This window comes from Dermacentor silvarum, chromosome 6 (assembly GCF_013339745.2).
Source record: "Dermacentor silvarum isolate Dsil-2018 chromosome 6, BIME_Dsil_1.4, whole genome shotgun sequence".
NCBI lineage: Eukaryota > Metazoa > Arthropoda > Arachnida > Ixodida > Ixodidae > Dermacentor > Dermacentor silvarum.
The window spans coordinates 73,839,499-73,861,350 of NC_051159.1; the positions used below are offsets into that span (position 1 = coordinate 73,839,499).

At 45.7% G+C, this 21,852-nt stretch overlaps 1 protein-coding gene across 1 annotated transcript; it reads right to left on the reverse strand.

Annotated features, from left to right (window-relative positions):
* Window positions 1-259: 259 nt before the first annotated feature.
* Window positions 260-20,832, reverse strand: LOC119456714 (CRISP/Allergen/PR-1-like). The gene is made up of 9 exons (XM_037718537.2): window positions 20,757-20,832; window positions 17,481-17,893; window positions 13,596-13,683; window positions 11,480-11,649; window positions 9,787-9,893; window positions 8,022-8,146; window positions 4,802-4,945; window positions 3,047-3,312; window positions 260-1,839 (listed from the first exon to the last, which is right to left on the reverse strand). The coding sequence occupies exons 1-9, from the start codon at window positions 20,830-20,832 to the stop codon at window positions 1,750-1,752; spliced, it is 1,479 nt and encodes a 492-aa protein (XP_037574465.1). The 3' UTR covers window positions 260-1,749.
* Between the last annotated feature and the right edge of the window lie 1,020 nt (window positions 20,833-21,852).

Here is a 21,852-nt window from a genome sequence, read left to right on the forward strand (position 1 = left end):
TGCAATAGCTTCAATATTGTTTCAACAGCAATACTGCTGCTTCAAGACTCCGCTGAAATGCGTCTTACGCTCGTTGTGTGTTGAAAGAATAAACCAGCACATGTTGGCATTAGACACATGCACACGCACAGAGAGAGAGAGAGAGAGAGAGAGAGAGAGAGAGACAGAATGCTAATCGCATTAACAACTCCAATGCATAACTTTTATTTGAAAGCAATATTTATGTCAGAGAGAGAGAGAGAGACAAAAAGACGAGCTGTAAGAAATTCAAACCATTTATTGCACAACGAGTGAACATCGCGAGACATCACTTTCAAATGGAAATGTTGCCATGAAGATATCATGAATGTTTCGAAACGTGACCAAATGAATGCGTTGACAATATGTAAAATATATATATATCCTCTCAAATTGTGAAATATTGTACATGCACAAAAACCATGAACACTATGTCGAAAAAAAAAAGGATTGCGAATAAAATACACTTTCACGAGGATTCATTGCTATAAAAACGTGAACCTAATATATACATGAACAGATTAGGAATAGCATCACTTGTGTGCTCGTGAAATGCGCCGATTCAGCTTTCCGTACCCGCAAGTTTAACGAGCATCAAAGAAGTGAGACTGGAAAGCGATGGCTGAATAACGATAATGGACAGCGTGAAAGTGCTTTCATCCACATTGGAGATTTTGGTTAAGAAGCCCAGCAAAGGTGCGAGTCAATATAAATCCGCGTAAGCATCTGCGACAGCTAAAAAAAGTGTCCAGCATTGGCGCAAGCTCTCGCGGTACACTAAAGCTAATTTTTGGCTCCTCCTACGACGGCAAGTCTGAAAACTGTGGTAAGAAAATACTTTTTTTTTATCAAGAAAGCATCAAATGTTTTGTCAATGTGAATGGGCAACACAATTGCATTTTGTTTTGCAGAGTTCTCGGACCAATTGTTGTAAGTAACAATGCACAACACAAAATGGCAGAAAACGACGGCGCAAGCTATAATGTGGCCGAGTTGCAAAAACATTGTGACCGTACAATAAAATGAAAAAAAAAACTTTTGTTGGTCTATGCACAGCAAAACTTAAAATGTGACCGAATGATTCTCTAGACTGAATATCACTACACACACCATAGACAGTGGCCCCTCTTTTTATGCGCTATAACTTGCTTTAGGTAAACAATGGCTGAAGTTTATTTAGCCAAGTTACTAAAGCCGTCAAGCCGACAGTGTGCACAGTGGTACGCATAAGCAGCGGACGGATAGAACCAAGGAAGTTATGCTCTTCGGCTTAGAGATCTGTAGTTCAGCCTACTTGTCTGAGGCCATTGGAAGTGATTAAAATTGAAGTGCATAAAAAGAATGATGTCATGAAACAATAAACAAGCTTAATGGATTTCTCGGTGCCGCAGACATCACAGTACAATCACACGAACTACAGAGATATGTAACAGAACAAGAAAATTATGTGCAATGAAGATGAGACCACGCCGGTAAAAAGTGGCAAGAGAGCGAAGCCTAAAAATGGCCTCCCCATAGCATGCTGCGTCGGACAGACACAATCTCACCTCAGGTTGTGATCCAGCAAATGAGCAGGCTCACAGAGCACCTCGAGTTAGGCAATTTGACACCCGGCTCATGTAGCGTGCACATCATGTAACCCGTACACATGCCAAGAGTAGTTGTAAAACACGTTTCGTCCGATATAAAACAATGTGCAGCTGAAATGTAGCCACAGTATCCTTAGAAAGTTTACGAACAGGCTCCTTGATTTACGACGAGCTTGTACAGGCTGAAGTACTGCGCAGAGCTGTTCGCTGGAACCGAGTACGAGAAGCCAACCTGCAAAAGGGGAAAGTCGCAGCAGATGCGTTAGCTGCTAGCTGGAACGCCGAGTTTATTTCTATTTCTGGCGCAAAGCAACAGCTGGCCAGCAGGAAGCACTTGAAATGTCTTCAACAGGAAACGGAAGACAAATAGATTAAACAACCTAGTGAGAGTTGCTCGAAGAGTACGCAATAAAAACGCGTAATACCATAAAACGTAACATCCGATAACGCTCGAGGCAGTGGTATAGATAAGGTAAAAAGCTAATCAAATTACCGGAAAGCCACTAAATAAAGCTTAGTATTAAGCGAGGCTGCATTGATAAATTAGTCCCGTGACACCGAAAATGTCAATGTTACATTGCGCATAGACTTGATAAGCTAAAGCAGACGAAAGAATGAAAGACGGGTGGAGCCACCATCTAAGGGTTTCGGCGCTTGGCTCCTGTGATGTCATGGACTTTGACAGCATTTGCTGGGGTCTAGTCAAGAAGTAATGTTAAACAAGAATTCTATTGCATTCCAAAGGAATCAGATACTCAACTTATCAAGTTTTGAGTATTACATGCGCATAAAAGCTGCGCAAACACGTGAAAGTATTTTAAATTCATGACGTCCACTGACTGGCAGGCGCCATGGTTCTAGCATGAAGTTCCATGATGAAAACATTGACCTCCACTTTTTCAGAGAGTGACCAACGTTCTCCCTCCAAATAAATTAAACCAGAGTCTTCAAAGAAAATATTTTGCTAATATAAACTGATTTTCCGCTTCTCTTTAGGGTCTCCGATACCTCAAAGAAATTCTGGCTAGTCTCTAAGTCTCAAGTCTCTCTATCCGAGCGAGTTGGATGGAGAGCTAAAACGTCACGTTGTTCGGTGCCCAAGTGAGCAGCTTCTGCATCATGACACATACACCTCCTGGGAAACGAAACCAAAAGTAGTTTGAAGGAAGCTCTTACAGAAAATTAGTTCTGTGGAAATCCGCACAGTGGAGCAAGTTTCATGAATGGAAAAGGGCCTCTATAACTGTCATCTCTGTTCCAGGTGCATGACAATTTTTCCATTTCGACAAAGCTATTACAGTAAATTCTTTAGGGTTACTATTTATGTTTGCCAGTACATTGTCTAAGGTCTAGAGGTCGAGGACCTTATATTTATAACAAAAAGTTTAAATGTCGAAATATGATGTCAGCTGTGCTCTGAAGGCCCATGTGGTACCTACCTGGACTGGTATGCGAAAGTCCAGAGAGAAGGAGTACATCTGGAAGCCCGTGTAGTCGCCGCCAATTTCGGCATCGATGTGGAAAAATGGCAGCACCGGTGACGTCAGCAGAAGTCGCAGCGAGCCGTCCGCATTGTTGCCCGCCATGCTCGGGCCCTTGGCGTACTCGATGTTTAGGCAGAACGGCGACTGCGGGCTCTTGATGATGTGCTGGAACTTGACATCGGCTCTCTTGCCGCCCTCGACCACGGTCTCCAGGTAGCCGGCTGCAAAGACCAACGACCGTTAAGCGAACCCCACACCGCGATGCTTACAACCTCTCGAAGGATGCGAAAAGCTGAGCAAGTTTCATATTTCCCAGATTGCCCGGCGATAGGATGCAATACTTTTTTCAGAGCTCCGACTTCCAATTGTGTGCTCGCGCGTATTGGAGTAAACGTTGCCGCGTGATCGAGCGCTTATGAAATAACGTAAATCTGATAAAAGTATGCACGTATCGAAAAGGCGTGGTCTCTTTAGAGAAGTATATGTGAACATAGCTCTTGTTCGTCCTGTGTTGCTGTACGTATTACGCTACGTGTAACTACCTAAAGCAAACCTCAAAAAGAAAAAAAAGGAAGGAAGCAAAAAGAACCCATTCCGCATGGGCGCAAACTCATAAGAAACTTGTTTGTCAGGTTTTGTCTTAAAGAACACGAAAGAGCCATCCTAAACCAGTTTGGACGGATAAGGTATTGTTTGAAAGCTCTATTTTCGTAAATTTCGCACTAATAGATTTTATATTAGAAAAAGAAATGAAGGTCAAAGTTTCATTTCTTTAGAGCTTCGCACCGAAAGCCCAGCGCCAGTAACGATGCGTGACGTCACGGATTTTTTTTTGTCTTATTTGGGCCCGTTGTGACTCAGTAAACTTAAATTCGGGATTTTACGCATGCCACAACCGCGATCTGATTACGAGGCGCGCAATGGTGGGGGGGGGGGGGGGACTTCTGAATAATTTTTACCACCTGGGTTACTTCAGTGTAGACCTAATTCACGGTACGCGAACGTTCTTGCATTCCGTACCGATCGTAATGCGGCCGCCAGGGTCGGGAATCGAACCAGCGACCTCGTGGTCAGCAGCGCAACGCCACAGACACTAAGCTACCGGGAGGCGGCTCAATAACAAAAAATGTTCTCAAACCTTGCTAAATGCAGTCTTTGGCTCTTTTAGAACACAATCCAGTTCATTTTTACCAACAAGAAATTAACTAGGCCCGAGCAGACCGACACCTAGGAGGTGCTGAGATCTTGATGCCGAGATCTCTATATAAACATGCTGACATTAAAGTCGTGGACCATCCCATGCATACAAGGTGGGCTGCTCCGAGGACGCACATTTCCGACTCCTTTGCTTCTGTGCTGCTAAGGTCTGGTCGGCAAAAACGTATAGCGGCTGTATTTTGAAAGCTAGTTTTGTGTCCTGCAAACTTATTCAGTATATTATGGGGCTGGGTGTCCTCCGTCGGCACCTTGAATTATGGTATCAGCAATTCCCCCCTAAAGCATGCCGCAATACATTACAGTGCCAACCTGTCTGTTGCTCAGCCATATGTATAGCCTGCCCAGCCGTCGCCGAAGCCATGACTGTTTTAAGAGTCCTGAACTAAATTAACAACACAGTGCCAGTTATCAAAAAAACATCGAGCAGGAATTTAGGTACAGCTGACCCATACATCTGTAATTAGACATAAAAGCATGTCTCAAAGAACGTACCACCAAACAACCGCTTCGTGTTGAAAGCGTCCGGGGGATCAGAGACCGTCTCGCACAATTCGGATGTCTCGTTGTTGAAAAGACACGCCCAGATGAGGTGTTTCTTGTCCACGGAGGGTTTAGGACCATCAGGAGTCGTCGGCTCTGAAAAAAAAAGAATAAAAGAAATGTACGACGCACGCAAGCTCTCATGAACATTTTGCCGTGTACATTTTACCGAGAAGCATGCCAAAATCGCATGCGCTAATAGGAGTTCGCACTTGCAGGCTCTGAGGAGGTCATGCTTAGGTCTCGGAGTTCAGAGGCGGAGAGCTCTCACACTGACTTGGCGGCGGTATAAATTTGTTTTCATTTTGATTTTTCTCGCCTGGTTATTGACCCTTTTCGCGGCGATCCCGTGGGCGTTGCCATGTTTGATCACGTGGTCACGCGTCCATTGCTTGCCTCAACTGCCTCCGTGGCCTCCGTGTTTACAATGGGTGTGTATGACTCTGGCGCGGCTTAGCAAACCTCTGTTTCGAGAGATATTGGAGACGTTGACTGGTTGGACGACACGGAGGTTTGGCCACAGCTTCAGAGAACATACAAAAGTGCTTTCGGAGCTGATTAGGCCACGTCCAAACGGCTCAGACAGCGTATATGAATGGTGCTTGCTCTAAAAGCAGGGCTAAATATATATTCCAAACTTTCCGCTCATGAAATGAATCAGGATTAATGTGTTTTGCTCTTCGTTCTTTATTTGGCATAAATTTTGAAGCAGCGGCTTGTCACATTTCTGACTCAGTAAAGTTTCTCGGTGCGGTCACTATCTGATTATTTTCTGCCTAATCGCTCGCGGTTGTGCTCAGTTTCGTTAGGTTAGTTCTTGGTGCTCACAAGGCTTGAAACGTAGCTGTTCTGTACACTCTAATACCTTGTAGCAAAGATGTATTATCGCTAGTAACTCGCTTACTCTCGTGGACCGTCACGAAACATTCAGCTTCGACCATTCGTGCGCTATCGGTGTAGTCCATCATTTATTGTACGTATATAAGTGCACATATACACAAGTGTGCGCTCATTCACTTATTCTTGACACATTCGCGAAAGAGTGGGCGTAAATTTCCATGCCGGTTGGGGTAGATGGGTGTAGATACTGTGCGCAAAACCTACTATGACAGGAAGCGGCGCTACTCCCTTTATCATTGTTTAACGAGCGGTCCTCCCTTTTGCCGACGTACCGAGGCTGACTCCCTTTCTTCGAAGGTTAGCGGATACAACGCTGGAGGAGGAGCAAATGTGTGTATCCTCGAGGAAAACCGCACATCTCGAAGTGACGGAAACACGTACGGACAGTTGCAGAAGCGGACCGCGAACTTGGCCCCATATATTCATTACATTCCTTAATATGCCAGTCCCTATTTTTGCAGCCAACTAATGCACGCGCCTTTAATCCACACGATTCAAACCAGCATGAATGGAGCACAGTGCGTGAGCGAAAACTCAGTTGCAGTTCTGGCAGCTGATCCCACAGAAGTAAGGTAGAAGCGGTAATGGTTTTCATATTCGTGCGCTGTCGCTGAGGCAACGTATGGCGCGCTGCCGTAAGCGCCATCTCGTTTCTCTAGAACAAACTGCTCCACGAAAAGGGTCAATTGAGTGATGCACGACAACAGGTGGGACCCGCGTGGCTTCGACTATCACCCAACGAGGTTGTCTTCAAGCAGGACGTGATCAAGATTGTCGGGAAATACAGAAGCGCTAATGTCGCTTGAACTGAATATTACAAAGAAGCGCTAGCGGGTACATTCTGAAGGCACAGAATTATTCCTCCAACTTCGTCAAGCTGCAAAGCGTGTAAGTTGCTCCTACCCGCTGTTGAGCAAAATTGAGAACCTTGAATTTTCATCATGGGTAGGCGTTCGCAATAAACCTGTGCAATGTGAACGCTTTCGGAACACCACTTGAGTCACAATTTAACAGCACCACCAGAGCTGTGCGTGCACATGCGCTGTATGTTGGAGTAATGCGTTGGAACCATCTACACAACGATACATAAGAAGAGGCAAAGTTGAAAGACTGGGGGAAAAGACAGTGGGCAGCAAGCCAGAAAGAAAGTAAAAAAGTACGAATTTTGCCTCTTCCATCTGTCATCATCGTCAATCATCCTATTTCTCTTGCTTTTCGCCTTGTCCCAGCGCAGTGTACCTGGCTAGAGGAATGTACCTCAGGCCGACCTATCTGCATTTATTCTCACTAACCCCCCCCCCCCCCCCCCTCTTTCTTTCTCTCTTTCTCGAAAGAGATGATTCCAAAGAGCCCACGAAAATACGTAAGAAAGAAGTATCAATATGGCAAGCTTGTTCTGTCAAGCCTCGAATAAATCTGCCAATTTACAAATTATGAGAACATGTGCAGTCGGTGACGAAAGGTTACGGGACACGGACTTTACGATAAGCGTGGGAATTTCTGCTCATCTAAGGCGCGATCTTTAACGGATGATTCTGTTGATCGGAAGCACTATTACCGAATGGAACTTTGAATTCGGGGCTATGTGACAAGACTACGCAGGAATTCAGTTTTTTCCGCAAGTCCAGTGTCCCGCAAGCTTTCGTGTCCAAATGCAATACCATACTGATATGAATAAATATGCGCAAGCGGCCGTTATCAAATGAGTATTGTACACTGCGCATGTTCCCGGCGTTTTCTGTTCCGAAGCTCTAGCCTTTCCGACGGGGAACGTAAATGGGTTCATCTGTCCGCAGCTGAAGCCACAGCTTTTTTCGCATTAGTGCATGTGTCCACAATCTATCTCTATCACGACCGATGAAAATTGATGCATGGAGCACCGTGAACGACTACGTGAACCAGGCATGTGCTGGCTGCGCAATACATAACATGCATAATGGGGCTGTGAGGTTCGTATAAGGCAAACGTTTTGTTGTTGGAGGAAATATAATTACTATAGATAGTTCTAGATGAACGGAAGCAAGCGTCCTGCATACCCAGTAAGCCAAAGTCTGCTAGAACTCAAGCGGTACATGAGCCTCTTGTGCCCTCTAATCTAAAGCTCTTTATTATCTGCCCAATTTCTTTAAAAATTACTTACGTTTGATGGAACATACAACGCTCAGAACACATACGATGGCGCATTCTTACTGAACGTTTCACGTGTTTAGAAGCAAGCTAACAAGCTCCTCCTCAACGCGAAATAATGGCAGATTGCGTCATATGAACTCACTGCACAGTCCCTTGAAGCGTGTGTCAATGTTCTGTTCTTCACAAGAACTCCCACAGCAGGTTCCCTCGGGGCAGTTGGAGCACGCATCACCTTCCTCATACATCTCGGCACCCACGATGTTTCCTCTGCAAGAAAGACCGAAGTCAAGCAAATGTAAGGCAAACTTTAAATCGACTGGTCAAATGCTCAAGATAGGTAGAATGATAAACCATACGTACCGAGCTTTTTTCAGTCTCTGAAACGCCAGAGGTTAAGGTCTAACATCCCTTTCTAGTATTTTTTTTATCAATACCCAAAGAGCGATGACACCATTCAGTTAAGCTCCGGATTTCGTTGTCTTCTTTCTGTTCTTTTCTTTTTTTTGCAAACAATTTTATAATCGAGTGACTTTCCTTTCGCTTCCTTTCAATTCTTCCGTGCAGAATCAACTATAGGCGTGACAGTGCAGTAGCTTCAGAAAGTTTTTTTTATTAAATACATAATTTATTTAGCAATAAATTACGATAAGTGTGAGCGAGCGTTCCCCCTCAATAGGATATCTTGCAAAAATGTTTCAACAATTTTTAAGAAGCCTTTGTTTCCACCTCCATTACAAAGCCATCCATACACTCGCTCTGCTGTCCTCACAGCCAACACGCATATATGTGCTGTCCGGTCGCTTCCTTCCGTGCAAAAACACAAATGGTTGTGCGCCATTTATATTTACAATCATAAGGCAAGGTTAGTTTCTTCTAGTGAAACGACAGAAAAATTTTGTCAGGTAGCATTCGTGATTTTAGGAACGTGTTCGTCAACCTTATCATGCCGAACGAAGTGATATCGAAGCAGGAGTGCGAGAAAAGTCTCCTGTTCCATAAAGAAGGTGCTATGTAGATTAACGCTCCCGTCAACTGCCTGTGGTGAGAGTGTATATGCGAAGGAGGACAGAACAAAACCAAAAAGGTTGCCTTCTGCTTTCCTCTGTTTCCTTGTCTCCTGTTGACGCGCTGTCTGTCGCAAGTGCTCGAGCTATCTAAATGCGTAGCGCTTCATAAGAACATCTACACGGGAACATATATCGCTGCCATTTAATGCTGTGTTTACGCCTCCAGCGCGCAACATTTGTGGGAGGATTAACGCTGACCGTTAATTGACCTATCCCTGTTCACAAACACGACGCCCGTAAGCACTTGTACGTGGAAAGAGTAGCACGCTCTTACGTCCATGTTCAGTGTTGTTGATTTACTTCTTGCGGGATGTATCGGTGACTTCTTTAGCAGTGCTGCCGTTAGTGGTCACATCGTGCCGAGGCATGTTCGCAAAATACGTGTCTAGAAGAGGTTAACATTTGGTCGGCACCGCATAGTGTTAAGGAGACAACATTATAGGCACACTGTTAAGCAGATATTTCTAAAAGATGACAGTAGAAAATGAAAATAGGGAACTGAAGGAAGTGGAATTCGGGGCAGTTCGAATGTAAACACCGCGCGGCACAACTGGAACACTCGTACGTGCACACAATCCACGTGCATTTCAGACTGTTGGGGGAGAGTACACGTTGCGCAATGCCGCATATACAAAAACGCAGGAGTATTCACGTACAAGAAGTGAAGGCGTTGACCCACGAGCCGCTGGCTATTTCTTTCACACGCCCTTATTGTCCATCGCGCTATCTCGTCAGCGTCCTGTTGCAGACTTCTTGCATTTAGTGTCATATACAAACCACATACAACAACATAATAAGGAAAAATATATATACATGGTGAGCAATAATGCGTCCACTGACCCTGGCCCGTAGTCACAGGTGTAGAGAAGGTCGTAGGTGAATGGCGGCTCGGTGGACGGATAGCGCGTGTAGCCGCAGCCAATCTTCCACGTTGTCGCCCACACCATCTGCGACAGCGCAAAGTGAAACGGTGATGAGGCCTCACGATGAGCAACACTAGTGCTCCGGATTAATTATGAACACCTGGGATTCTTTCACACGCCTTTTACGTCTAAGCTAAACGGAAGTTTCTGCATTTCGTCCTCATCGGAACCGGCGACCTCGCGCTCAGCAACAGAGCGCCGTAGTCAATGAGCCACCGTAGCGGGTGAGGCTTAAAACAGAAACGCCAATTCAAGTAAAACGAAATAAATATGAAGCAAGCAAATAAGTAGAATGAGAAAATAAAAGGATACTAGTTTCCACACAATTGTGCCTCGGGATAGCGAGAAGTAGATTTGAAAAAGAGCCATCGCAACCGTAAAATACAAAATATAAGCATTTATGAATTATTGTAACACAAATAAAAAATGTGGCAACTTTGTATTTAAAAGCCCTACTTAAAAATTGTTTGGGATATTAACTGCGGAGGCATTCTTTTCTTCTTGTCCTCAATAGTGCGTGAAATATAAAAATTTTTTTTGTGGCGTGTTCTTAGCTTAGATGACTACTTTTTATACAGTGAGAGCTTTACACCCAGAGTCCAGTGATGAGAGTAAACAAAGACAAAATTATTCGCTTCGCGAGTAAAATCATCGGCGGTGAAAAGGCTGGTAACGCTTGGCGTTAGAAAACGACTGCCAAATGGTGCAGCTGTCTTTAGAAAACAACGGACTGGACCAACCGTAGAGCATAACTACACTTAGACGAAAACTCTACATAGCATCCACGCAGTTGCCGAGTCCACGCATGCGAAACTGCCGAATCGATCCATGCCGAGCAGCAAAGGCGGTGCCTTTGCGATTGTCAATTTGTTGCCCAGATTTTCCTCTAGAATTAGTTACTGTAACTATACGGGGTGGACAACACCAGCTACATAAAGAGCACGCCGAGTCCGAGTGCACCCTTGTTTACAAACACGCCACTGCTGCCGCACAACCGCCTTGGCGCGTTGGAGTCTGTAAGCGCTCTGCTTTGCATTACGGCTAACACTCAGTAGATGGCGTCACCGCTCCTGTTGAAAATGACGACACGAACGAGGCGCTCCGTTGACTCGTAGACCTCGTGCTGGCATGTGCACCAGGAAGTTTCCGTTATTCGTCATTTGTGGACAGCTAATGACGCATGTTCACATTAATAAGACAAACATAAACAACCGCCATACTAACATCAACAGGCACACGCCTGCTTAGTGAGGATTAACTGAGGACACAGCACCTTGTCAGCGGTGTCACAAAGCACGTGGCAACCTACATTTGCGGTGTCAACACCGCACATGCACTATAGGAATGCCTACCATCACCTCTACCACACTCATAGCTGAGTGGCTGGCTGAAGCCACTACCTTTCGGGGACCAAGTTTACCTGGCGGAATTCGTCAGAGGACCATTGCTATTAACGCATAACCTTTATAACTGATAAAGTGTCATCTCTTTCTACGCAATGATGCACCGCACGAAATACTGCCTTTATGCGCCCTGCGTGCACGTGGGTACGACGTTCTGCATTGAACCGAAACCATGACATCTGTCCGCACGAGTGTGCATTTGCCTACCTGCGTGAAATGCCCAGTGGGAAGGTCGAACTGGAATGGAGAGCGTGAGGCGTTGGAGAAGAGAGACACCTCGTCATACCAGCGCCGCACGCAGCTTTCCCAGTTCGGCTGTGGATTGTATCTTGTGGTTCTGTCGAGGCACAGGTTTTGGCCGACGGCGGGAAACTTCTCTGCAAATGTAAGAGAATTGAATGAATTGACGAAGGGCGAAACAAAGTTATTGTACCCTTGCCATAAGAACTTTACCGATAGCTCTTACGTCTTCATTCGCCAACAGATCGCTTTTGTTCCGAGCAGCTCTTCGTGGAAGTTTAAGCTTGATCGCCCATTCTACGTGACAAGTGGTCGCAGCGTCGTGAAAAGTAGGTTTAGGGCGATGCGCTTTGCGACCGAATTCCCTTTCGGCACTGAGCCCAATATTTGTAATGACATCATTTTCGCGTGCTATAAGGGCGTGTTAATACGTCCGATTGAACAGAATGAGCGCTGCTATACCAGCCGTACTTGGCCTGATGCGCGGGACTTCACATGTATGCTGGCAGGCATCAATGCTGTTATGTTTATCACCGACGGCATGCAAAAACTAAAACGTGAACTCTTTGAGCCCGAATGAGCGTGGATGAAGCGTAGAATGCGCGCGCACAACGAATTGGCAAGCACTAAACTGAAGAGGACGATTGCCGGGTTTGCTTTGGTTACCACTTGATTTTGTTAAATTATTGCATCCCAGCTACCTGTCTCTTGTGCGTTTGCAGTCATGCTCAGTGCATACCCTAGGCATTTTTAAAAAATTCCAATGCTGACTCGCAACGTTTCTGATAGATTGCTCAGATACTGTGAATTATAGCAAAAGTTCCCAAAATAATGTAAAAGTCTCTTAAAACGAATTCGTCGCATTGCCAAATTCCAAAGTTGCCGATGAATATAAGCTGCGGAAATTTTTTTTATATAACCATACTTTCTGGCCATCCATGTTTCGACTGATCAGTAGGATTCACCAATAATGAGTAGGTATGACAGTGATAAGTCCGCCGTAAATTTCGGGAACATTTAGTTACTGGCTGCGCCGGAGCTGAATAGATGAAAAAAAAAAGAAAACGAAATGAAGAAGGCAGCAGGTCACTGAGACCCAAAGTTGTGCTACAAACTTCATTTCAAACGCGCACTTTTTTGGAGAGTATGAGTACAGGGATCAGTACCCGATTCCTGGATGTAGATGTATGTGCATAGCGTCTCTGACGCTACAGAATTTCACTTTGCTAGATCCAGCTTGTGTGACCAACCAACGTTATTTCTTTCTCATAATAATTTTTAGAAGTGTATACCCAAAATCTTTAATAACAAGTTGATCAATTCTTTAAGCATGCCATACTAAGTAGTATTTCGCCAACTCACGGAAACAGTGCAAGAGAAAAATAATACCACCGGTGGGTGATTTCTAAGTGCGCCGTACATTAAAAAATACCGCTCTGTTAAGATTACCAAACTAGAAGATAAAAATGAGCTCTGCGCTAAGACAGCCGGCAATATTTCATAGGTGCCATTATTCTGTGCACACATTTACATTTTGTATATTCTCCCATGTGAGACATTCGTATCGTGTGTTGCAAAACAACTGCCAAGAGCTGTGAGGGATAGAGGTTAGGCTAAGGGGTCAGGGGGCAAAAGAGTTTGAGGAGGTGCACGTTGAAACAGACTGTGCCCGACTGTTTCAACGGAATCTAGAAGAAGATCCAACTCAAGGCTTTCGTCCTGCGACGTCATTATCATAATGAGACGCTTGCCCGTACTTTTGCCATAGCTGCATCTTGGTGGGCAGCATTAAGCTGAAGACAAAGTGCGAACACAAAAGCGAGAAAACAAATGAGGAGGCGACGCGCACAAGCGCTATTTCAACAAATTTTCATTGGAACCAGGACAGCAAATATGTGCCTTGCCTGCTCTGTCCTTGTCTCGTTATTGATATATTGCTCTGGCGCCATGCACAAACAAGCCCAAAGTGTTCGCGTCATTATTGAGCTTTCAGTCGGGGGTGAACAAGTTGCTCACGTATGAATCGTTTTGCCCGCTGCGATTAGGCAACATTGACAAGGTCATATGTTTGTTGCGCACTTACCCAGCGATCGGCAAGTCGGGCAGTCGTGCTCGAACTGGCACAGGTTAGCATGCGCCTGGGCCACTCTCGCCAAGTCATCGTCCCACTCCTGCGCAGAACACGGTAGAGGTCTCAAGTAAGGAAAAATTTGTAGAAATTTCGGGCGCAGACATAGTCGAGATGCAGAGGCACTGCTAGCCGGGAGGCGAAAATTTCTGACAGAAAAAGTGCAGCCAGTGCAAAAACTGGTAGCAACCTCTGTTATTCGTACGTGTCACTTCACTTTGACCAATGCCTCTTAGTACCCTATAGTTTCACATAGTAGCGACCTAAACAAAAATAGAAGAAGAAAAACAGTGCTCTATCAAGTTTCATGACGAAAGAAAAGGACAGAAATGGTTTTTCGACATCGAGGTAGCATTGGCATCCTAAATGTAATAGCAAATGTTTGATAAGCAGAACCCATATATCAGTCGATCTTACGCAGCATACTATTTGAGGCGGACAGAACTCAAATGCGCCTTATAAGTAACGAGCATTGGAGAGAGGAAACGCGAAAGCACTGTTTACGATCTGTGTAGTCATTAAACGTAGAACCCAGAATCAATAGAATCACATTAGACAGAACCACCTTTTTTCGCTATGTAGACGCGACGTGACAGACTTTTTTTCAACGTCATTTGGTATTTACCATCCCAGCAGCCCGCACCGTAGTCGGCATCAAAGTTGGCACAGACCTCCGGAGGGGCGTATATTTTTTGTCGGGAACCGCCGCCGTCTTGCATGGCCACGAGGTCAGCTTGAATCAACGGATTCCCGCTTCTTGGTATGAAGTCACGCGCTTTTGCCTTCAAGGACGTGCACCTTGTGGGCCTCCCCTAAAGACCTCACGCGAAATCAATGTAGCACATGCGATTATGTATGTGTACACCTCATTGTCCTTTCTGTAGAATATTTCAAGATCGATGAGTAGCAAAGTGCATTTATAAAGGGAACGTCTAAACAGCAATAAAGTAAACTTAACTGCGACACTTGCTGAAGTTAATCAGAAGAAGGACTCTTCTGCAGCCCCGTATCCCTTCAGGTCATATCTCAGCTGCAAATGTTCCCTTCAAGAGCCGACCATACTATACTGCGATCATTCAAGAAATGATTTTCTCTCAGCTCAACCATCCATTTCAACTAGCACTGACAAAATAAACAAAGTATTAGGAAATCTGATCCCCTCACTTGACAAGCCTACTCCTTAAATGTTGATTTCCAGTGCCAGTTGCCTTCGAGTACTGGTCCTTCTAGTTGGGAATTCGCGTAAAAACAAAGTGGCTGATCCGACTTTATCCGAGGCACATTAATTGTCGTCGAGAATTAGCGTTCTCACAATGTACGGAACCAAAAGAGTTGTTATTTAGGACTTGCATATTTACAAAGACTCCTAAGTGCTGGGAATCTCCAACCATAGTAGTGTACGGGTGCTTTGGGTGAGCAAGTTGTATTTGCTTCCGTAAGGAGCTGTGCGTGTTCTTTGACAAGGGCGTTATGCGGTCTTTCCGGACCTACAGGGCGATAACGGGAACGAATGCGCAAGCAAGAGTTGAGGCTCTCGGTTTTGTCAGTGCCCGCATTCCGAGGCTATCACTGACCGCCTAGCGCTTCCGGGAAGGGCCCCGAGAACCTTTCCTCTTGTTTCTAACCAAATAACACTGCGCCGTTACTGAATTGACGGGTTAAAAACGCTTTGTGGTGTTCCCAGACGCCTTGCAGAGAGTGTACATGCATGTTTCTAGAAACATGAATGTACAATCATCATGGCGCGTTGCGCCCTCGTGCGTAATGCTAGCCCCGACGAAATAGACAAATGAAAAAAAAAATTCTGTGGTATTACGTGCCAAAACCACGATCTGATTAGGAGACGCTCCGTAGTAGGGGATTGAGGATTAATTTTGACCACCTGGGGTTCTTTAACGTGCACCTAAATCTAAGTACTCGAGCGTGTTTTTATTTCGCCCCCCATCAAAAGGCGGCCACCGCGACTGGAAACAAATCCTGTGACCTCGAGTTCAGCAGCGCGACGCCAAAGCCACAATAGGTTACCGCCAGTGGGCCGACGAAATGGACTAAAAGGTTAGTGCACAAAGCAGTGCCCTTCCGGATTGATAACTTACCCAGAGAGAGCCGTTTCTGAAAAGCAGAATCTGCAAAAGCTAACTTTGAACTTTACGGCGAGACGCAGTAAGAGATTGCCACTATTTTACTACTTCTACATCAGCGAGCAGTCACCACAGTAGCGGAAGGAAGAAGAAAAGGAAAATGTTCATGAAAAAAAAAATGACAGCACCTATGACCCAAACGAACACACCACTAAATTTCAAGCTGCAAACTCAGTTTCAAAGAGTAACCGGGTCTAACAAAGACGAATTGAATTAAGCATTCAATAATGAGGAGAGGAACTTTCATCGTACACCGCCTTGATGAAAACACCGAATAAAGCAAACACACGGTGCGACGCTCATGAACGCACTGATGTCAAGAAGCCGTTTATATTTTAGTAGAGTGCAGCAGTAAATCAGACAGCAACCGCTACCGTGCATATGGATCTCGGAATGAACCGCTTTTAACGTTCACACAAATCCTACGAAGGAAAATACCATGGTCGCCAGCTCACAAAGAAAGCACACCTCGAAGTGGCGAGCCCATCCCAGTCGGCGCATTGTAAGTGCGGGGGGCGGAGGCATCGGAAGTATACTGACAGGCGCGCCAAGGTCGGCTTACGTCACAGCGCGCATTGTGCCGAGTCGCAAAACACCTTATGAGGAAATCGAATTGCAGGCTTCGTATCACGCTTTGTCGTCTGGCTGCAGCCGCACTCTGTGACACACGCAGACCTCCCCTGGCTCACATGCTTGCGAGCTTGCGCTCGAGCTTGCCAATCTCGAACCGTTCAGACTCTGATATTGCTGCGAACCGTGCTGCTTGAGAAGCCATTAGGCCTAATAATCCCTATTTCTGCTGCGAATCACCACGACGCTGCACTTCGGTGGCAGGTGTTCCTCAGCTTTCGAACATGGGAATTGTACGCTTATAGTTAGAGATGACGACGCTTGCACGAGGTAGATGCTTATATCTTGCAAATGATGCAGTGGCGAAGTTGCAGAAATGTAAGCAACGCACTAAAAGAACGAGGAAAACAAGTAACTTGATCGCACTAGGAGTATGTAAACTTGTTAGGCACATTTCAGAAGACAGCTGAAGGAAGAAAGGGCTGACGTGTGACGGAAAATTCTCGAGTATTGTTTCATCAGCGATCTCCTTTTCCTCCACGTGGTTAACATCATCTTGCAACGGATGCGACAAAGCGAGCCTATAACGTGCGAGCTGTTCATGCTAGAAACGTTACAAAGATTACAGGAGGTTAAACCCTGCAGCAGCAAGAAGTCTGCTAGCAGTCTCGCATTCATGGACACTTCAGATCACTGCGTGGCAGACAGTGTAGCAATCTGCTTTGCCATGTCCAGGGTTCGTTGGGTTAAAAACAAAATGTGGGATTTGACTTTCAGAAATTGCACAGTAACGCTGCAGTGGAGGGCACCGGATTAACTTTGATTTCATGACGTTCCTTAATGTGTACTCAGACACATGATAATTTTTGCACTCCCCTCCTCCGTCCTCTCTCCACCGAAACGCGCCGTCCTATCCCCGAATTGAACTCACGACCTGAAGCTCAATAGCAGAACGCAATATCAAATGAGCCACCGCGGCGTGTGTTTAGTAAGAAATAGTAGTACGATCGGTAGCCGACGAAAGCTGAATCGCCTTGCGGTCACGAAAACTGCTAAAGCTCAATCGTCTGAAATGGTTCGATTTGGTCAGAATTGTTTCCCGAGACACAAAATGAGCATGTTTCCTTACCATCTCGAGCATGTTTGCTGCCGCAGGCATGTGAGTCTCGTTTCCGCCGGCGATGAGGCTGCGGTAGTGATTGTGTAGCTTCAGAATGAGCTGCTTGACGTTGTCGTCGATGCCGGCGACCTGGATCTGGCATGCGGGCTCCTCTCTGCACATGGTGTGGTTCTGGCTGAAGCGCAAGAAGGTCTCGCTGCACTTGGACGCTGCAGTTGGTGCTGCGGTGGAGGCTTCGGTGGACGATGCAGTGGACAGATGCAGTGGATGCTGCAGTGGATGCTGCAGTGGATGCTGCAGTGGATACAAGAGTGGATTCTGCAGCGGTTGCTGTGGTCGGTGCTGCTTCCCCCTCCGGGACGCCACGCAGTAAAAGCAGCAGCAACACGCATCGCACGAGTGGCAGCCGCGCGACAGACATCCTCAGTGGGCTGCTTGCCTAATCCGGGCCAACTGAAACCAGAGAAGAAAAACGCTGATTACAAAGAGCTTCGCTTACTACCACCACAAAAGCTTTTTTCCTAATACCAACTGTCTAGCCATTTTCATTTCCCTATTTTGACTTTGTTCTCCTGTTGCAACGTTTTTGTATTAAGTGCAATAACTTCATAGCTTTTCCGCGATTATGTTTCCCGTATACAAAACGTGGAGATAGAGATTTACTATCAACTACGTATAATTTTGCCAAGAACAACACAAGAGAGTACGGAATTATTTTATACTGCAACAGTTTTGTCTCAGGAGTAAAAACACGCTGTGTTTATAAGATGCGCCATGAGAAAACAGTTTCTTGAACAGCTAAACATTCATTTTACGTCATTCGTTTGGAGGCACCTGTTGCCCATTCAGAACATGATTTCATATGCATGCTGTATTGCGACAATGCCAGCCGCAGTTGGAGCTGCAGCTCACCTTTAATGCTCTGAGCCCAAGAATGTAGATTTACGCCAAAACCTTGACAAAATTTTGTGTAGAGCAATCATTTTAGTACATGCACGTGCTTTACACAAATCGCCAATAGTTTCTTCGTGAAACTTATCGCTCACATAAATAAATCGCGGTAGAAAAACATCGTTATAACCTTAGCACTGCTTACACCACCCTAATTCAAGTTTTCAATGTTTGGTGAAGAGCTACAACTGAAGGAAGAAAAGCACAAACACGCAGTGACAGGTTAACTTCTTGGTGAGGTGTGAACGTAGCTCGTTTGTGCAGTCCCCGAATGGCATCACTTTCTCCATGCAACACTTCAAGTCTATGAAAGATATTTTACTTTTTTATTTTCTCTCTTTCTCTGCTTTTTGTTTATGTCTCCTTCTGCTCTCCCGGTTAACCTTCCCGCCTCTATATCTCTTTCTCTGAGTTTCAAATGTCGTATACGCGCTCTACTGTGTATGTGCCAAGGCTACCAGAATTACGGTTATGAAAGCAAAACTGCTGTACGGCTCATAAAGCTGTGTAGAGAGATAATGCCTGGCGGAACTTCAGCGGCTCTTTGGTTTCAAGGTTGCTCCAGCGAGAAAAGCTTCATCTTGTAGTACACGCAATCGTCGCTGGTTTAGCATGCGTTCTAAACATCATCACTCAAGTATGCCTGCATGTTTACAATACGGGCCAAAATACGCATTCTAAATATATTCAGTGCTGGCGGTCCACCTGATAAGTATATCACAACTCGTTCCTACTATTTGACCAAATATCGCCTACTCGCGCTGGCAGGCTGGGCACCTGCGTCGTCGGCGACTGGTTGGAAAACACGGCATTCATAACACGTGCTCACCATGCTACTATACAAAATCGTGGGCAGCGCCTTCATAAAGGTTGTATTTAGTGATTGCACCTGGAAAGCCACCCGTATAATACCGCAGTCCCACGTTCGTTTTCAATTACCCGTGAAATCAAAGATCAATGAAATCCGCGAGCCCCATTGGCTTCCTTCTGCGATATCGCACAAAGGAGCTAATTAGGCAAGCGAATTTCAATGGCCTTTGGTTTCAATGATCAGTGATAGTGTGTGTGTTTGGGGGAGGGGGGGGTTACGGAATAACAAATCGATGCTAAAGCTTGGAATGTTCACAAAATTAGCCAGCGTAATTTTGCTTACTCCGCAAGCATTCCTATCACACGCGGATGTCGCGTTTTAACACCTCGCTGAAAAGCCCGGTCCAGCTACTCACATGAACGGTCGCCACGCTGCCTCCGACGCTCTCTGCCTGCCTAAAATTGCCGTCTTCCGTTCTTATCTGCGAGTCGCAGCTATGCGGTAACAACCAAAGGAGGCGCACTCGTCGCCTCGCTGATAGGACGCGCGCATTTTCTAACGCGAGAGGTCGATAAAGAAGATAACCCAGCGTTGTGCCAGTTATAAATACAACAAATAGTGGCTGCTTTCTCTGCCCCACAATCGATATCGGAACTCCTGTTACGACCTATACCCGTGACGCCTCTCCTTATATGAGTAAGGGAAAATGAGTGCGTAGTGTCCTCTTTACGTTACTCACACCTGTGAACGGATATGAGTAAAGCAGTGAGTAACTAGAGGGTTGAGCACTACTTTTCGGCAGCGCTAGATATCAGTGGCAGTATCATCACAGTCTGAAAGTGGTAAATCGTTATGCTGACATTTATCGTACAATAAGCCAAAAGCCACCGGTGCTAACATATGGGGCAGAAACTTGGAGGTTAGCAAAAGCTTGAGAACAAGTTAAGGTCCGCACAAAGAGCGATGGAACGAAAAATGTTAGGCCTAACGTTAAGAGACAGGAAGAGAGCGGTGTGGATCAGAGAACAAACGGGGATAGCCGATATTCTAGTTGACATTAAGCGGAAAAAATGGGGCTGGGCAGTTCATGTAATGCGTAGGATGGATAACCGGCGGACCATTAGAGTTGCAGAATGGATACCAAGAGAAGGGAAGCGCAGTCGAGGACGGCAGAAAAATAGGTGGAGGGATTAGGTTAGGAAATTTGCAGGCGCAAATTGGAATCAGCTAGCGCAAGACAGGGGTAATTGGAGATCGCAGGGGGAGGCCTTCGTCCTGCAGCGGACATAAATATAGGCTGATGATAATGAAGCCAAAAGATTCCGTGTCTAATTGAAGTAGTGTGGGGCGCATGTGTGCCACATGCACTATTTCAGTTGGAAATAAACTGTCACACAGACATGCCGGTAAAAAAAAAAAAAAAAACTACTTTATGACGAGGTGTGCAGCTCATCACAGAATGACAGTGGACGCCTCGTCTGCCTGAAGTCAAACGAGTGTACAACGCTCCTGAACAAACCAACTTTGCAATCGTGGGGGGTGGGGGGGTATCGATATGCCACTAAGGTCTTCACAGTAGCCGGGGGCTGCTCTTCCCATTGTTCTATGTTTGAGAAGAACCACACAAGAGACTTGTTACGAGCGCTAGGCTCGCATCCTATCCGAGGTGTTTTTGTTTGCATGCATTTTCACAATGGAGCTCCTGGCCGTGCGAGACGACTACAGGGAAGTACAATAACGATAAGACTACCTTGATGCAGGCGCGACTTGTGGCAATATCCCAAGGGAATGAATGAGCCAGAAACAAGCTTAAAACGAACTTTGCATTCATGGCAAAGTGACCATGCGCAAAACGCGCAACCATTCCAGGCGTTCTTCTATCCGCGTGGAGCCATTCAGTCTTCAGGAAAAGTAGCATTCCGACGTCTTATCCTTCTTGCCTCCCACGGCTATTTATTCATTCGTTCATTCGGCCAAATTGATAACTAAAAGACCGGGATCTACTACGCACACAATGACTGGCAGCGTTTCCAACAGCCGTGGTGGGTGCGTTCACCCTGACCTCATGCCGAAGAAAAATAGAAAAAAAGTCCTAGCACTGACGTCTCGGTGCGCGCAAAAGAGCTAGTGCAGAATTAGGCAGAAATTCACACTTCTACTGAGCACCTTATTAGCCTACTGTGACCGTTTTTTGACACATCGAATGTTAATGTTAATACCTATAGTACACGCATCGATAGGTATCACGTACGCTTTTATAGTTCTTTAAGCTAACTCTTATCGACAGCAAGTGGCCTCACGCAGGTTCATAGAGCCTTCACAACAATGTTCTTGCTGTTAGAAGACTCGAAGAGTGTGTGCGTGGTAAGAGGCGATGAGGGCAGAGTGTGAAACACAATCCCGGCAAGGCTGAACTGCTTGAAACCTGACAGTCAACCAGCTGTACGGGCAAACAAAAAGGCACGACGCTGGCCCTACATTTTGTTTCTAAAGAAATACATCTGCACGATAATAAACCGGGACACGCCTACGGGCCATTCATATCATTGCGACTCTGACGCACGGTGCCTCGGCGACGGAGCGATATTTCCGCTCACCGACAATCATCACATGGCTCGG

Excerpts from the sequence above, each read along its gene's own strand:
- LOC119456714 (XM_037718537.2), bottom strand. The coding sequence starts at position 20,832 with ATGGGAAGAGCAGCCCCCGGCTACTGTGAAGACCTTAGTGGCATATCG. Across the intron at positions 17,894-20,756 it reads CCACCCCCCACGATTGCAAA|GATGTCTGTCGCGCGGCTGC; the intron begins GTTGGTTTGTTC and ends CAGCCCACTGAG. Across the intron at positions 4,946-8,021 it reads ACGCTTCAAGGGACTGTGCA|AGCCGACGACTCCTGATGGT; the intron begins GTGAGTTCATAT and ends TTTTTTTTTCAG.